Below are 18,677 nucleotides of genomic sequence, written 5' to 3' on the forward strand. Positions count from 1 at the left end.
ATTCAGAGGAGAATCCCTCTCCTTACACCGCTGTAGGATGAAAGTCTACAAACATACAGGCAGCTTTATGTATTCTTGATCGGTCTTGGTTGATATTGCTGCTGTTTGAGAAGTGAAGGGCAAGAAATTCCTCATCATTCAAGAGTCGGTGAGTGCTAATTAGCTAACATTAGCTAGTTAGTGTTAGCTAGTTAGTGTTAGCTAGCGATAGTATCAGCAGTCAATCTTAGTGTTCTGGGGTAATTTGAGTTAACGGCAGGAATATTTAGAATTAGTCAACACTGCAATTGATGTCAGGATGAGGAGAAGTCCGATGTTTCCCCTCACATGAGGGTCTAACTGCTTTAATCCACAAACGTCCTCCTTTCTGTTTTTTTCTCGGATTAAATTATGTAGAAGCAAAACTCGGGCTCGTCTCCTTGTCGGTTAGTGCATCATATTAAACAACACCTGTATTTCATTTGATTATTGATAAAATTGATAAAACAGATAAAAACACGTAGGGGGCAACTGAGACCAGTAACTTCTCAGTAGCGTACAGTGGTAGAGAGCTTTTCTTGCCCTCCAGGTGGGCGGTTCCATAAGAGTGTGATGTCACATGAAAGCTATGAATAGTTTAGGGTGAGAAGGCAGACTCAGAGGTCAGAACAAACACCCACCTGGGGGAGGGGTTACTGCCCTTTGTGATGTCATGAAGGGAAAATCTCCAAACAGCCTGTTTGAGCACACATTTTCTAAAAAATGGAGCAGGCAAAAGATGGAGAGGATGGACTTTTCTCATCATTGGGGGGTTTGTAGACAGACTAGAGACACATATTAGTGTTAGAGAAACATGGAGAAGTGTGTTTTGAATATGTGATCTTTAAAAGAGAAAATTAAAGAGCTCTTTGTTTTCAGTAGTTGTTTGAGAGTTGTTAAAAACTTGTTTCACAACATCTGATGAATTATTTTCTGCAGGTCAGATGTACATTTCTCATACATGTATCACCTTCAACATTTAAACTCAAACAAAAGAACAGATTCAGTCAGAGGTAGATCTGGTACTGTCGTCAGGTCTCTTAAAACCTCTGTTTAATGTTCTCTAAACAGAGCTGAATCCTCCCAGATAAATATCCACCAGACAGGCGACAGCACAAACAGGCTGATAGAGAGGAGACTGAAATTGAGTCAGCTGGAGACAGACGGTGAGTCAAGCACAAACATGTCCACATGTTGAGCAAAGACACAGAAGTAAAGTAAAACAAAAAGACAAATAAAAAGGAAACAGGAGAGAAGAAGGGCTCCGTAAACGTCTCTGCATTTGTACCACTGAGGTGAATTCACTCTGACTCCTCTCTTTAAAAATGTTCTGACATAATACTTGAAAATACTTTTGGGGCTCCCAACTTGTCCACAAACATCACCCTCGCTTTGCTTTTGACCCTCTTCAGCTCCCTGAGTACTTTTTGTTCTTTGGTCTGCACAGATCCCTCCTCGGGTTAAGGTGTGGACTGAGATCTGTTAATAAATACTCCTGAAGTCACGACTCAAAAACCACAGAATCATGGAAGTATGACGCTTTTAAATTAGTAAATGTTGTGCAGCCTTGCTTTCTCAATTTGCAAACATGCCTGAGCAACTTTCAGGGTGAAAAATTTCAGGGTGAGCTGCACGTGTGAACGCAAACGGACACATCTTTAACTCTGACTTTACTCAGAATGTTTCCTGGCACTCCCATAGTAAATTTGGCATGGAGTTGAGGTGAGCCGATGTGAGAATGCAAAAGGAAATATTCATGAAAATTCCCAGAGAGCAAGCAGGAGGGGGCGACATTTATATCCTGTGACTACTGCATGCACACAGCCGGAACGATCTCCGTGCTCGTAATGAACTCATTATAGAGTCGGACTCTGTTTTCGTCGTCTACCTCTTTCACATCCTGTCCTGCCTCCTGAGAACCCCCCCCCCCCTCCCCCCGGGCCGACAGGGAGACTCTCCTGCTGTCAGGTGCATGTGTGAACAAGCAACTCAGGAAGAATTCAGAGGCAGCCTGTCTGAATTTTTCTACTTAGAGTAGTAGTAGAGTCGTAGCAAACAGACACTCACCAGGCCGTTGTATTCTCTGGTGTGGGTCATCTTCCACTGTTCCCACTGCGAGTCCAGAGTGGCTGCATCCAAGTGACTCTGAGCCGAGGCCGCCAGCAGCAGCAACACGCACACGCACGACAACATCCTGCAAAACAACAACACAAACAAAAAAAACCCTCAAATACAAAGAAGACCTATAGAAACCTCTGACTTCAAACTGCTGTGAGGAGAATTCAAAGAGAATCATAATTATTCATTAATTGACTGAAATCTCAAAAAAAGGAACCCAGTATTGTTATAAGAATCAAACGTTTGTACTGGTTTCTGTGTGATCTGGTTCCCTGTTCTGTGAGAGTCTGAATTTCATTTAAACGCTAAAAGAAGAAGCAACGTTTTTATTTTCCAGGAAACTCTCCAACATCTGACTCTGCAGGAGAGAAACCTGCTGCACACTTCCAACAATCTGAGTCGAGCTCATTTCTGTGGTTTTCCACTTTTTCTTTCTGCCACAAACAATGAAACCTGCAGGTTCTGGATATCCGCTGCTTCTTACCAAACATTGGAGGACCAAACAGCTGATTACAATCTTAAACTCCTGTGAAATAAATGTTTGAACTTCTAGTTCAAGTGTCTGAGAGGTCCTCTCGCTCGCTCTTTCAGGGAGCCACATTCTCTCTCTCTCTCTCTCTCTTCAGGTTTGAACTTTTTCCTCTCTCTGTGCTCCTCTCTGCTTTCCTGCCATCTGTCACCCATCACCTTCCCCCCTGTGTGTGTGTGTCTCTTCTTTTTATTACATCCTGCTTCTAATCTGCATTTCTGTCTGTTGTTTCCAGTAAAGGCCTCTGACCTCTGACCTCTGGAGTTTGCAGAAGCAGAAAACAAGTGTTTTGCTTCACTGTAAGGCTGCTGTACTTCTCCTTCCTACACAGATCGATTTGATGCACAGCAAAGTTCAACCCTTGTGTTGTTGTTGTTGCTTTTTAAAGGAAATGGTCTGATTTAAAACAGCAGGGTTTCATAATCTATGCAAATCATTAACAGTCGATTGGAAAGAATGCACACTGTGCTGTTTCCCTGTCTGAGTCAGAAGAAGTCTTCTCTGAATTCAGCAACACTTTGAAACGTGTCCGTTCCACGAGCATGCCTCTCTTTCCCTGCTGCTCTGACTTTCCTAAACTCTTTCTAAAAAGGTGCAAATGGGTCCAAATGTCTCCCTAAGCCTGATCCTGTTAAGACTAATTACTTCCTAAGATGGAAAAAAAAGCTGTGAAAGAGCCAACATTGAAAGGAAAGAAATCCTAATAGTCAAATGCAAAATCTTTCCAGACAACTCGGTGCTGGAATGACATCAATTCTGCAGCGCTTTTGTTTAAGTTTCACACAGAAACATCAGAATATAACCATCTGAATACCTTCAGATCTTTTTTTTTTTTACAGCCTCTAAAACCAGTTGCAGAGGAGGATGCACAGAACTGAAAGTTAAACTCTGTATCAGGAAATCAGTGAATGACAAACGTTACCTTCAGTCCAAAAGTCAAAGCGTTTGCGGAGGTTCTGTGGGTCTGATGCCGTCTTCCTCTGATGACAAAGTAGGTCAGTGTATGAGTTTATATGGTCTGGAGTTTGAGGAAGTACAATGCGGGAGCACCAGGTCCCGGGGAGGAGTCTCCTTCCTCTTTTTTTTTTTTGCAGGCGGGGATTAACATCTGGTTTAACTCTAACAGCCAGATGATGTCAGGTGTCAGATTTCAGAGGCCTCTCTGCAAACTTCACAGTCAGACGCTTACTCAGCACTTCTATGCACACTGAGGCTCTTCAAATAAATCAAGAATGCTCTTCTATATATAATTTAAAAAGGCTTGTTAAGCTCCAGTCCTAATGTAACCCTAGACACCGCCTGAATTATTGATCAGACCACTGTACAAAATGAACACATGCTCAGCTCTCTGCACAAATATGCACAAATACCTGCCAATGAATCCTCCCAAACTGAACGCTGAGGTCAAACTATGTCCAGTTGGAGGATTTTGGAGCTGCAGAAACAACATGTTCTCAAAACAAACAAACAAACAAACAAACAAACAAACAAACCACGATGGCTCTGCGCTTGTGCACATTTGATGTACCTGCAAAAACTCAAGCCAGGTAACTTGTTGTACCCTGGGGTTTCTTTTGTTGGTTTCTAAGCCTGGAACTTGAAAATAAACTTTATTTTTATTTTTTTTATTGCACTTTGTGACTAAAAAAGGCTCAATAAGAATCTTTTTTTAAGTGCCTGCACAGCAAATGTAGTGAGAGGACATTCAGGTAAACGTGAGGCTGACAGTGAATCAACATCTCCTCACCTTCTCCCCATGGCGTGGGTCCCTCCTGGCTCCTCCCCCTCCTCCTACCTGAGCACAGATTGCTCTCAGGTGAGCAGCAGGACGAGGGAGGAGGGAGGAGGGAGACCAGAGGAGCAGAGAGGGAGAGAATCAAGGACGCTCGGAGCAGTGCTACATGGACTCAAGTTTCTGAATTAGAGAAACAGTCTCATTGTTTAACTGCATGCAGAATCCTGATGCAGCAGCTCTGTATACGTCTTAAAACCGTAAGTTAAGAAGTGCAGAAGAAGTTTTGGAACAATTTGATTAAAGGACGATAAAGAAATCTAAGAAGAAACGCAGAAGACGATTTAAAATAAATCATAAATAACCATTAAATATCACGTCTGATTAAGTGGTGCAGCTTAAGTTTCCCACACCAGAATAGATGTTTTATCATATTTATTTTCTGAGCCACGTCGTCTGGTTTGCTGAAACTTCCTCATCAGTCAGTCAACAGTCCAATGTGTCATGTCTGTGTGTATATATGAGCATGTCGTGTGACTCCTATAGTCACAAACCTAAATATAAGAGCGTCCCGTGTAGCTCATAGGTCCGGTGATGCATTTCAGCGTGTTACTCATACATGTAATGAGGTCTGAATGAATATATCAGCATTTTGAATGGAGAGAGGTCAAGGGGTCTACTGGTAGGCAAGAGCAGGCTGTGAGGGCTGCAGACCATCCAAACCAAAGACTGTAAATATAAAAGTGACCAATCAGTGAGATGTGCAGTGAGTGAAATGATAAAGTGACCTTACTATATGATCAGACATTAAAGGGATGCTTCACCCGTTGAAACATGAATCTGTTTTGACGTTGGGTCATATATCTAGTAGAGTTGTGAAATACATTTTTAACTTGGTGCCTTCTTGGCCGTGAAAAGGCAGAAAGTGTCTTTTTGGCTCATGTGGATGAAAGACACCAAATTCCAGAATGCACAGCACCGCAGGCCACTCCCACTAAGGTCCTCTATTTCAGAATCAGAAAAACTTTATTAATCCCAGAGAGAAATTTGATTGTTACAGTTTCTCCAAAATATTCAATATAACAGTAGAAATATAGTAATAAAAACATTTACAGACATATTTACTTCAACACATGAGGCCATTTCCTCAACTGATTCAGAGATTTCTTCCAGAATTGATCTTGGAAATTCATGGCAGAAAACAGATTCTATGTTTGTGTCCATAGGCAAACTGTGAGAGCACCGACACTACCAGTCCGCCCCAGCTCCTCGTCCTCACCGCCGCCGCCGATGCCGCCCACAGGCAGGCATTATGTCTCAGTTGCTGAGCTGGCAGCGGCCGACGGCGGCAATATTGTCGTCTCGCCACTATATTTATATTTCTTCACCATTATCGGCTTTCTCCATAGAGCCTGTTAGCTTAGCTTCCAAGCAATATGGTGGACGTTAATTTTCGATTCTGGGAGTGAGTTCCCACCCACTGATCTGTGATTGGGCTTCAGTGGTCAAAGATATGAGGAACTAGCGTTGTAGTTTCACCCCGCTATCCGCAACAGCTTCCAGTGACGCAAAAATCGTCATTTTGTGTCACTGGAAGCTCCTTTTCAGACTCAAAAATACAAAGATTTCCCATCTCAGGGGAAAATGAAGGTGGGATGCACGACCATTCAAAAATACTACCAGGTTTCTAATGATGCAAAGCTTAATGCAAATGGGTGAAGTATCCCTTTAAGGAAACATATTATGTTGAAGTGCTGGTTTCTCTGACAACAATGCAGCAGCCAGTATGTCCTCCTTCTAAATTTAGATTCTGGTCCTGAATGCTCTGGATTTGTTTGGACCAGAGAAGGTAGGCGGTTTTAAGGTACCCCCACTCGGCCGTTTTGGACGCCCCTCGGTTTGCCAGATATGAGAGCAGTTATCAGGTCAAACCAACAGGTGTTGCAGCGATGGAAGCGTACCCATTTTAAACACTAGAGGTCAGAGTTACATATTGCTTATCAAATCGTGGAAGCCAAAATGACGTCACCCGTCTGTTCCTGCAGGGGGCGCTAGAGTCCCATCGATGGCGGTCTCCCTGGTGGAAATGCTGTCTCACCCTAACTTTCAGTGCAATAGCAACCGTCATGATGAAACCAGGTTTGTTAAAAATGTAGTTTGACCCATGTCCAAGGAGGAGGCGGGGTTTATGACCTTTACTGCAGCCAGTCTGCAGGAGCTCCAAATCTTTTGGCTTCACTCCCAGACGGCTGTTTCTCCATCCATGTGAATATAAAGTCTTCGGTTGCAACACAATGGGGAGGATAAGATGACTGCAAAACTGTAAAGAATGTTTTTAGCTCTAGGGGGCGTGCTTTTACCAATTTCTTAAAATTTTCAGTCAATTTTACCCAAATGTGGAAAAAGGCCGATGTTGTGAGCGTTTTAATGATACTACTTTGTGTATGTTCTGTGACAGTAATACACCAACCACCATAAATCACAACGAAGAGGAAAGAGGAACGCTGCCTTCACTAAGAGTTGAGGAGAATTCCAGCTTTTCATCTCTTCAGCGTGCAGCGAGCTTCTGCAGACCTCAAGGTCACGAGGAATCTGTGCTGAGATCTCTGGTGTGTTAAACGCAGCACAGACTCGAGCTCTCATCACGGACAGCTCGCTATCAGCCCGATCGATAGCTGATCTTTCTTCTTTCTTTATTTTTTTTAAAGTCTCCTCGCTGGATTCCATCATGGCAGCACCGGAGCGCGCTTTAAGCCCCTTTTAAGACTCGTCCTCGCAGGTTCCTCCACGGCCACTTTAGATAATGAGACTCCTCGACGGCAGCATCTCGATTGATCCATCATGCAGCGCCCATCCCCCCACCTCTCAGCACCAATGAACAGGCAGGAGGCCATGACCTTTGTGTAAATGTGTGTGTGTGTGTGTGTGTGTGGGGGGGGGGGGATGGCTACCGGCATGATAGATTTATAATCCAATGTTCCACAGTAAGGTGGTCGATGGCACTATTTTTACCTGCAGTGTTAGAAAATCTATTAATGTCCCGATATAAGGCTGACGTGGAGAATTTATTTCCATGATCCAAACACTGTGATGCGAGCACACATTATCTAAATGCTGTGTTGATTTCCTCTTGCCTCTTCACGGCGAGCACTGGACAGTAATCTGAGAACCAGTTGAATTCCTGTTTCCTTTCTGTCGTCTTCTTCCTTCCTTTACGAGGCCACATCTGTTCCCTATTTCTGCTCAGAACTCACCACAAAAACTCCCAGGATCCTCTGCTCTGGTCATATGATGGACCTGCTGACTCAAACCCATCACGGGTTTTGTGAGCTCCTTGTCAGTATAGGAGCTTCTGTAATGGCAAGAAGTAATCTTACATCACGGCGAGGGGGGGTCTGCGGAGAGAACCCGATGACATCCCATTTTCTATATGCATCCCTGATCCATATGGCTCCCTTGAGGACAGATTACATAACTCTAATGCTGCTCCCTTGGTGAAATTAATTGTGTCTAAGCGCTAGAAAACATCGCTCATGTTCTTCTCGCTCTGCCAATGGACAGAGACGGTTTAAATCCTGGTCTGAACTGTGTGCACTTTTCACTGACCAGTTCAGGGATTAGAGCAGCAGACCGGGAAGAGGTTTTAAAGGCTTGTTTTCATTCCAGCAGATTAGACTGCGTTGTCTTTTTTTTTTTTTATTCCAACCTCAGATTGTTTGTTGACTCACTGAGGTCAAATGTCCCTTCAGATACAACTTATTTCTCTTCAGTCTGAATGTGGTTCGTTTATGTTTTACCATAAAATATCAATAAAAAGGAGCAGAAAAAAGTTGTGTGGAGATTTCTTCAGCTGTTCTTCAGCTGCTTCTGTCACATATTTCAGAATCGTTTTTTATTGCCATGTACATTTACACAAACAAGGAATATGTCTTGGTGTATTTGAGATCAGGGGTCTCCAACCTTTCTTCATCAGAGAGATACTTTGGAGAATGTAATGTGACTGAGATCGACTTCTATCCCAGCGCTCACGTTTAGTGACATAACATATCAAAACAAATGAACCAGCTGCATTAAGCTACTTCTGGCACACATGTCAACACATGAAGCTTACAAAGAGCAGAGACTCTCCATGTCACAGTGTCGGAAATCACAGACTACTCACTATTAGTGAACACATTTTGTAGTGGGGTCCGACTTCTGAGTGAGATTAAAGCTTTGACTTTGCGATATCTTTTCATTTTATTTAACCAGGTTGGTCTCATTGAGATTAAGAACCTTTTTTTCCAAGGGAGACCTGGACGAGACAGAAAGCAGCACAAACACAAAGTTACAGACGGAGACACAAAAAGAGACAAAGTACAATTTACGAAACACAAAATTTTGCATTAAAAGAGAAGCATATGAGTCAGATCTGGGAGTCAGCAGTTTGAACAGTCAAGCTAAAAACATCCACTGCTTCCAGGTCTTTGAATTTAAGATTCAAAAACATTTTAATGTACAACATGTTTAATTGTATGACAATGTTTTCATTCAAATATCTAAATGAAGAAATAATAGACTAAACATATGTTACATGTATATTTTATTGTTGAGTGCTTACATCACCTCAAATATTTCCAACAGTTATTAAAGACGGTGAAATCCTTCATTTTAGAGTTGTAACAGTGTTTTGCCGTGGCAGCCGGGATGACAGATAATGTTTATCGTTACTGTGGAAACACCAGATGTTACATCAAAGGCCGCTACATAAGGAAGCGTGAGCTGCTGCTGAAAGCTAACGTACTGTTGCTTTAAGTGCTGCTGTGATAAAAACAACATGTGAATTATACTCTGATACATCATCGATAAACGGAGGCCGATTCTCTTTCTCAGGTCTTCACTACGGTCAACGCAGAGTTTGGTTTCATGGGGGGTGGGGTGGGGGGAGGGGTATTGAATCCTTAAGTACTCCAGCTCTTTGAGTTTCAAATTTTTCTGAAACAGATTCCAGGCTGATAGTGCAGAACACCCAGAAGCCCTCTTCCCAATTTCTCAAACCAAAAGGGGGATCATCCTTGTTTCTTAAAGAGGTTCCCTTATAGCCGAGCTGTGTTACAGTTATGAGTCATTAGACCATCAGCGCCTCACTGTTTTTATGGAATAAATAGTCGCTAATGTCGTGAGGAGCACGGATGAGTCAGGCTCTTCTGATTCTTCTCATGAGAAGTACAATGATGAATGGATGCAACACTTGCAGCCCTGCATGTTCTACTTTTAACTTCATCCATGGTGCAGCTCTTTTAGGGTTCAGATGGATTAAAACATATTCGATACAGGCCCAATTTGTGATCATTGTATGAATAGAAAAAGTGATCATCAGCTCTGAGAAGCGTCCACACAGCGCCTTCTCCTTGGCTCAGCCGGGATGCTCAGTAATGGATGGATGGACTGTCCAATGAGAGCAGGCGGAGGATGTTGTTGCTCCTTTAATCCTCCTGTTAATATCTGCTGTAAAAAAACAGGCTTTTTAGAATGGGTGTGTATGTGACTTCCTGTGCTTCTGCAGCCAGCCTCTAGTGGACACTTGAGGAACTGTAGGATTTTGCACTGCTGCTTCAGCTTCATTTTCAAGATTTCATTTTGCCGCTTCAACGCAGCCCACATTTTAGGCATTTTTTTCATTCTTCAAACATCAGTGACATGAGCAGGCACACAAACACATCTGCATCACATGAAGTAAGGCTCTTCCCCGGGGGGAGGCGCTTTGAGGTAGTTTCTTGACTTCACATCTGTTTGCCATCAGCAGCTCCTGAATGTCATGCCTCCAAACTTTGTGCAAACTTTATTACACACCCAAACCAGATACTTGAAGGTCTATTGTTGGGGCACTTATAAAGAAATTTAATTGTAAAGAAGTATAATTTTTTATTGGGTTATCTTTGCCTCATGCCGATGACAAAATCATCAACGGATCCCCTCAGAAACTGGCTGCAAAACAAAGTCATTCATGGTTCCCGGGATCTAATCTCTTTATACGGCCACACACATGTGCTGTGATGTCTGAGGGATTAGATTTTATTCCAAGCAGGGAGGAACCCCCCCCATATCACGCACACACTGGAATGAAAGCCCGATTCACATACACAAGCTGTTGCCACACATTCATGATTTCTGTCACGTGCTGATCCGTCTCCGAGTGTGCTCTTCAGGGATTAGCAGACACCATGACATTTTAAAACGCTGCGCTGCTTACGACTCTGTCCTTTTAATTCATATTTTTAGACCGATGGTTTCATAGAAATTGCTGACACTATACAAATTAAACGAGCTGAAGGCTTGAAGTTTAATTGCCACTCTCTTTATAGTGCTGCCAATATTTTAACCCCAAAGAATAGTTGCACGCTCAGCATCAGCCGGACTCTCACTTGACGAGGCAACAGCTGAGACCTCTACGTGGATTTAGAAGCTTAAAGGTTCTTGTGCATGTGTGCTTTGGTCCAACGTATAGCATAAGTGCGACCTGTGACACCAGTTGATGGTCCATCAAGGCTTCCATTCATAAAAACAGAGAATAACATCGGAAGAGGATTCTGAGGAGAGCTGCGCCGGGAAAACAGTTTCAATTTAAATAACAGTAGATTAAAAAACAAAGCAGTTTGTTTAGATTCATGGGACAGTTAGGATTCTGTATAAAGGAGCAGTATGTAACTCTGACACCTAGTGTTTAAAATGGGTACTGCAGTCCAAATTCTAAACATTGTAGAGAGCTGTCTCCCCCGCCTCCTCCTCTCTAGAGTCGATGGTCACGCAGGTTGTCATGTGGTGGACACTGAAGCTTCAGTGTTTATCCAGCTCTGCATCAGTCTGTAAACCTTTCTGTGTTCTAACCTCTCTCCATTTTTTAAAAGCTTCTTCAATATTGATCCTAGTTTGAGCACGTTTCTGCTCGTGGAGCTTATTAGAAACATGCAGAGGCTTTTTAGGTCGGGTACAATCACTTCTATCTGAACCAGTTCTCTTGACCGCTTCCATCGCTGCAACACCTGTTGGTTTGACTTGATAACTGCTCTCATATCTGGTAAACCGAGGGGCGTCCAAAACGGTCGTGTGGGGGAGCCTTAAAAACCGCCTACCTTCTCTGGTCCAAACAAATCCAGAGCATTCAGGACCAGAATCTAATCTTAGAGGGAGTCCCTGCAGAAACAGACAGATGGCGTCACTCAGGCTCAGTAAAATTGACACTCTGTGGTTTAGAGTCAGGTCTCTGGTTGTTGGTGAATGAATGTGTTCTGCTGTCTTGGTCACATTGTTGTTCTCCACAAACTTCAAGAACAAAACAGTCATCTTTCATTATTTGTCCTCATGTCTGGGCTCTCTCACATTTTACACATCTGCTTAGATTTTTTTTTTAAATCTGTCAAGACGGCTTAAGGGGCGGGAAAAATTTGATTTCTCTGGTAAAACTGTTTAGCTTCTCTTTAAATATAAACTGTGAAAATGAGAGGAAATTAAAATGAAATGAAGAAATTGTGCAGAACTGTTTGAAGAATCCTCTGCGAACTGTCGCAGGTTTCGAGTAGGCGTTAAGGTCGTGTTAAGAAACAGGTTGTAGTCGTGCTTTCAAAAATAGTCCACTTGGAACAAAGTACCCATTATGCAATCTCTTCCTTAGCACCATCTTGGAACGAGGTAAGGCCTGTGTGTTTGTTTGTTTGTTTGTTTGTTTGTTTGGATGGAAGGGCTGGATCTGCTGAGGAAATAATCCCTACATAATATTCATGGTTAGAAGAAGAGCCTGAGGTTGGCAGCAGGAGAACCAGATGTCACTGGCAGTCATGACAAAAGGATGAGCTCCTAAGAAGCCACCTCTCTCTCTCTCCCCCTCCCCGCTCTCTGGAGCCAGAGCCTGCTTCCCTGATTAAAACAAAGAATGAAATATCAAAGAACCGGTCTGCATTACGGCTGTATCACTCTGACACTGCAGGTCAGTTTGACTTAAAGATGTCGAAATGGCAAACTGGACTGGATCTCTGTTATCTGAGGCGCTCTCTGTTTGCTCTCTGACATGGTGGATTCACACTGGATAAAAAAAACACCGCTTCTCAAGAGTTAAAAATGATCGAAGGTCCGCAGGTCAGACTCATCCTGTGTGAAACAGCTTCATAGTTTTATTGTTTGCCGGTAGAAATCAAATGTTTTTTGAACTTTTTGCATTAGTGGCTGTTTGTGAAATGAAATACAGTTCCCTGTTTGACTCTCTCGTCCCATCAGGAAATTGAAAGTCTTAATTTTCTGCTCGAATAAACACAAAGTCTCACAAACAGAGAGGACAGTCGGAGGTAAACGACCCCCGCAAATTGTTCCCGTCACATGCAAACGGACGTCAGCTTGTTGTTTTTCCCTTGGAGCAGAGCGGCCACACGCTGTTGAAAATCTGTTCACGTTTCTGCCTAATCATGCAGAAACCGCTCTCTACAAATGACTACTCATTTGAAAAGGGTCGGGGCGGGGAGCAAATTAAGGGCATGGGTACGATTTAGTGTCAGTGCAACTTTACAGCTGATATTTATAATGTGCTTTCCCTAATTGTACAAACACGGTGTGAATATAGAAAGTTAAGCTCCCTCCTGATCACTCATCTTGTTGGTGCTTGCTGTTCTCAGACGTCGACAGGCGCTCATCCTGCAGGCCGAAGGTCAGACATCGTGTTTCCTCCGAATTAATTGGCTCGAGTTTGTCTTTATTTCAGGCGATGCTGAATCCTCTTGAGGCGCCATTTTTAATGAAAGCCCTCTGGAGTTTGAGGAAGTACAACTCCCAAAACACGGACAGCTGCTGCTTCATATGTAGATGTTTGCAGGTATCCCTTCAGGCTATACGGTCCTCCATATGTAAAGCTATCGACGATCTGTCTGCAGCTTGTTCTCTGCAGGCCTACTGCATCTTCAAAACTTCAAATATGCAGAGAACAGATTTTAAAAACATGTCCACATGCATTAAAACCACGGCGTGCTGCTTCTATTATCTCTTTGAGAAAGTTTTTTTTGAATGCGGATGCTACCTCAAATATCCCAATAAGACGTGTTTAACATCGCTTTGTGCTGACTGTTTGAAAACTTTATAACCTTCTTGTGTTCAGCAATCGTGGCCACCCTCCTCTCGTCTGTCAAGAGCAGCTTCCTGCCTGGCAGATGCTCCACGCTGCGCTTCAGGGAGGAAAGGAAGCGCATGGCTGGCCCGCTCTAATCAGAGAACCACGGGCAAATGGATGAGGATTAATTAAAATTGAACATGAGGTTGAACCCCAATCCGGCATCGCCTACTGGGAGCCAAATTGCAAAATTCAAAGCTTCCTGAAAATCTGCTTATTCTCTGAGAAAACAACCTCAGCGCTGCGAGGAACATCCTCGATTGTATACCTTATTTATCAAACTCTTCAGACAGCTTCGGTTTCAGCCGTCTGCTCTCATCTCTGTCTCTCTGTTCGCCTCTCTTTGGATGTCCTCATCTGTTCCTGCTGCTCTGACCGGTACTCACGCTTCAGAGGGAAGGTCTATTTGGATGGGTGACTTTGCATTTTTAGCTCAGGATGCATTCAGTGTGAAAATGTTTCTGCACCCAATTGCAACAGCTGAATGCTTGAAGAGTTTGGCGCCGGCCTTTGAGATGTGTTTGCTCCTGTTTGGTTGGTTTGTTGGAGCTGAAAACTTGTGCAGCTGGGACACAAACTGACGAAGCCTTTAATGCACACGGAGCAGTTTAAACGTCTTTAAAACCTTTGACTTTGTCGCCTTGATTTAGAGCTGATTTATCTGAAGAGTACACGCCTCAGTGCATCCATTTAGCTATTGAGCAACGCTTTGCAACAGAAAGTTCAATCCATCAGAGTTTATGTCCTAAAAGTCTGCCCGCTGAGCGCTGAATAGTGTCTCTCTTGCTTTTATGCTTGTACCTGCAGGCGAGCGAGGACAGCTGTTTTTTCTGTGCTCAACACCTGTGGAACACGAATCATTCAGCTCATTGAATAGAATTTATGACATTTTAAGACGTTTTGAAGACTCCCACTTCACTGTCACTCATTGAATCAGTCCTCTCATTTAACATTGTTTCCTGGTACAACCTAAGAAAGATCTCTGAAATCATCAAACATGCAGCTAAAATCACAGACACCACTGTAGTCCACCACAAGAGAACTACAAGATCTCAGGAGAACTACAAGATCTCAGGAGAACTACAAGATCACTGGAGAACTACAAGATCACAGGATAACTACAAGATCCCAAGAGAACTAAAAGATCTCAGGAGAACTACAAGATCACAGGAGAACTAGAAGATCCCAGGAGAACTACAAGATCACGGGAGAACTACAAGATCACAGGAGAACTACACAAGATCTCAGGAGAACTACAAGATCACAGGAGAACTACAAGATCACGGGAGAACTACAAGATCACAGGAGAACTACACAAGATCTCAGGAGAACTACAAGATCACAGGAGAACTACACAAGATCACGGGAGAACTACAAGATCACAGGAGAACTACACAAGATCTCAGGAGAACTACAAGATCACAACAGAACTACAAGAACACCATAGAACTACAAGATCACTGGAGAACTACGATCAGGAGTCTGTATTATATCTTATATTTTGTACGTGCGTACGTGTTTCTTTGTCTGACTTCCTGTCCAGCTCGACGCCTGCTTGAGGCGTGTTCTGTCCAAAACAGAGTCGGAGCATATTTGAAAAGGAGCAGTTTTTCAAACTTCTACTCAAACACCTTCTTGTGTGCACAATCAACCCAAAGACTCTCCCTGTTTGTAGCGTCTCTTTGTTTTTAACAGCTTAAACACTTTGCCCTTTGACTCGACCTGTGTGTGTGTGTGTGTGTGTGTGTGTGTGTGTGTGTGTGTGTGTGTGTGTGTGTGTGTGTGTGTGTGTGTGTGTGTGTGTGTGTTTGTTTGTGTGTTTGTTTGTGTGTTTGCATGGGACGTGAGGTCCATGTGAAGCAGCTCAGCCCTCAGCCTGCAGCGAGACACGTCTCTGTTGTTCTGACTGGAGAGAAAGGTCAGTCCAGCGGGGGGAGCTGAACTACAGAAGTGATGAAGAGTCACCTGCGTTTGTTACCAAAATGTTGTTGCACAGAACTTTAATGAAAAGGAAGAAGAAGAAGTTTAGAGCTATCAAGGTTTCATTTTTGTATCTTGAATTTAGATGTCATCAGTTTGTATCAGCTGGATGAAGAAGGGGGGCTTTCCTCTCCTCCATTGCAGAGCGTACTCTCATCTGTTATCGTCTCCAGCTGTTGTTGAATCCGCAGATCTGGCTGACCCCCGCATATCTGCCCGTCTCTCCCTCCAAGCTGTGATAGTACTGTGGTGTCCTGGAAACATGCCAGCGCTCACTCACTCACTGAGCATGGTGGATAAAGAAAAAATCACAAATCCCCTCAGAGCCGACAGCTTGGGGATTTTGCCACCAATATTATTATTATGATTATTATTTGTCTGTCTCCGTCTCTCTGGATTTGTTCTAACACTTTCTTTGTGGACAAAAAAAAGAGCTTTTATCTGCACCAGGGAGTTTGGATCACAGACGAGTTTAAAGTAAAGCACCACTCATTTGTTCATTAAGAGAAGAAAGAGCTCATAACTGACCTGTATTTACAGGTTCTTATTAATCACCATCAAGGCCTACACCTGCAGGAAAGTCATGCATTCGTATTAAAGGAAGAAGATGCATATAAATAATACATTTATAAAAAATAAATCATAAATCCAGTCTATCCTGTGTAAATGTGTCTCTGAGTCCTGACTGTCTACAATGAGTGAGAAGCTCGAGTCCCGCTGGCTGTGTTGTTGTCAGAGCCGTGTTTACATGGACGGGACGGCTGGCTCCTCCTCTTGAGTATAAAAGCTGTTTTAGTCAACAACTAGAGAGAAGAAGAACATACTCACTGATTATTTGGAGTTTTTAGATCACGATCATTCTGTGTCAAATTACATGTGAAGCTACGAGCTAACTAAAGAGCGCTAACATTAGCATGCTAACACAACAATGCAGGACACAGGTGATTGCAGCTGGAGCCAAGGACAAGTTTGTCTGCCGCTTGCGCTCAATGGTGCTTAATTATGGTGCGTTTCTCAAACACGAGTGGTGAGGGGGGTTGGAGGTGTGTCTCTGGAGGAGAGCAGAGGCTTCAGTATGGAGGAGGCGTGGCCTAACAGCAGTTTGTTTTGGTTTCATGCTGGTGCTCAAGGGCGACACCTACCAAAAAGTTGCACATTCTTCCTTTGAACCAACGTAGTGTCATGGCCAGCTCATGATGGGAGGAGACGACTGTGAATATATGAGAGTCATTTACATCAGAGTTCAACTAGATAAGTAAACAAACATTTATGAGCTGTGGGAGTGCTATCAATCACCATTAGTGTGAAGAAGTGTTTGAACGCACTTAAATAACACCCTGAAGAGCAGCCTGGCACTCATAGCATCCTGTTAATGTAAATGTGCAAAAGGTGAAAGGGTGGCTGTGATGCATTTTGAGTGGTTAGAAGACCAGAGAAACAACATCTAAGTGCACTTCATTTTCTATTTTCAGTAAGTTTTGAGACAAGTATGCTGAGGAAGGAAGTTACTGGAACTGGGGGATGATCAAAAAGGCGGAAAATGTTCCCAGACCTTTGCGATGAAGCTGTTGTGTATGATGTTCTCGTTGAAGCATGGAGCAAATCTGCATAAATGAGACGAGAGTTTATACATGAAACAGAATTCCTCATTAATGGGAAGTTCTGCAAAGAAACCAAAAAAAAAAGAGAAGCATCAAAGTGTTTCTTCTGAGATATCGACCCACTTCCTGTAAGTTTAGTCAACTTAAACACGGCCATTTTTTTAGGATTCCGAGCGTCCACATTCAGTTTGATTCTGGGAAACTCTTCATCAGAAAGACTTAATCAGTCACATCTTCTCAAAGACTTGATTATAAGATCGGCTGTTCCTCGAGGAAAGTGGCTCCTACCTAAACTCTCTCATCCAGGTCTACACTCCCTCCCGCCCTCTACGCTCTGCCAATGAAAGGCGTCTGATCCAGCCTTCACTATAGGGTCCTAAGTCTCTAACTAGACTCTTCTCCTCTGTCGCCCCCCGGTGGTGGAACAAACTAAAAAACTCCATTCGCCGCAGAGTCCCTCTGCACCTTTAAGAAAAAGCTAAAGACCCAGCTCTTTATCAACACCTACCACCTTAATGATGATGATGATGATGATATTTAGGATGGTTTTGATGCTGATTAGAACTCTCAAGAACAGCTGTCTATGTTGTGCTCGGCCTCTGGTCACTTCCTGTCAGCTCCTCTGGTCACTTCCTGTCTGCACCCGTGTGTCCAATCAGACTTAAAGCTTTATGTTTTTACTTCCTGACGTTGTCTCCTCCTCTTACTCTCTGATGCGCGTCGCTTTGGATAAAAGCGTCTCAAGTCGGCCGTTGTTGTTGTAGTCCACCTACTCGCACACGGCTGTCAACTGGAAGTGTACTGAGCATGTGCGACAAGTCAAAGAGGAACAGTGTATTGTCAGCAGGATGGCGGAGACAGGGCCGTTTTCAAAACTTTGCATTGTCAGTCACTCACAATGATGTTGTCCTGTAAACCAACAACAAAAACACAAGACGAGGTCCTCGTGTACGACTGAAATCGTTGTTTGACAAATAATCTGTTTTGGCATCACAAGCCTCAAATCAGGGCCACGCCCTGCCAATCGGTTGGGGGGGTGCAGCCCACCTTACATGCTCAAAAGTAGGGTAGTAAAAAGATAAAAAACATTAACATCACGTTGCATGTTCTGAGATCTTGATGCAGAAAAACTGTTCACATTTCTGTTCAGGTGACTTTGATCATGCAACAACAACCCTTTCATTTAGGTTACTAAAAACACTCTGCAGAGATGAGCAGATGTTTGTATTTACAGTCGAGCTGCATCACTAAAAAAACTGTGAAATTAACTTCTTCCACTTGTTTATGCTTACTCTAAATGTCAAATATTCTCACATCAATGCTCTCAGTTGGAAGAGTTACAGTTTAAAGATGAAAACAATCTGAATTACAGAATATGGTTTTAATTTTTGGATGTTTTCTAAGGACAGCGGGTTCTGTTTTCAGAGTTTACGTCGTGAATCTTATCAGATCATAATACAGACTCCTGATTCGTTTCACTTCTCGTAACTCTGCAGGGATTTAAGCATTACTGGTCCGACTCATGGCGCAGATCCAGCTTTAAATCTGTGTGACTTCAGTCCGGGATGG

At 43.2% G+C, this 18,677-nt stretch overlaps 1 protein-coding gene across 1 annotated transcript in view; it reads right to left on the reverse strand.

The window, feature by feature from the left end:
- The window catches only part of ctsk (cathepsin K), a 16,795-nt gene extending 13,072 nt beyond the window's left edge, over positions 1-3,723 (reverse strand). Inside the window, exons 1-2 of the mRNA XM_020655026.3 lie at positions 3,588-3,723; positions 2,086-2,212 (exon numbers count right to left, since the gene is read on the reverse strand). Of these exons, the coding sequence (XP_020510682.2) occupies positions 2,086-2,211 (126 nt within the window). The 5' untranslated portion in view covers position 2,212; positions 3,588-3,723. The remainder of the gene's footprint in view (positions 1-2,085; positions 2,213-3,587) is intronic.
- Between the last annotated feature and the right edge of the window lie 14,954 nt (positions 3,724-18,677).

Source organism: Labrus bergylta, chromosome 8, assembly GCF_963930695.1.
Source record: "Labrus bergylta chromosome 8, fLabBer1.1, whole genome shotgun sequence".
In the NCBI taxonomy this organism is placed as follows: domain Eukaryota; kingdom Metazoa; phylum Chordata; class Actinopteri; order Labriformes; family Labridae; genus Labrus; species Labrus bergylta.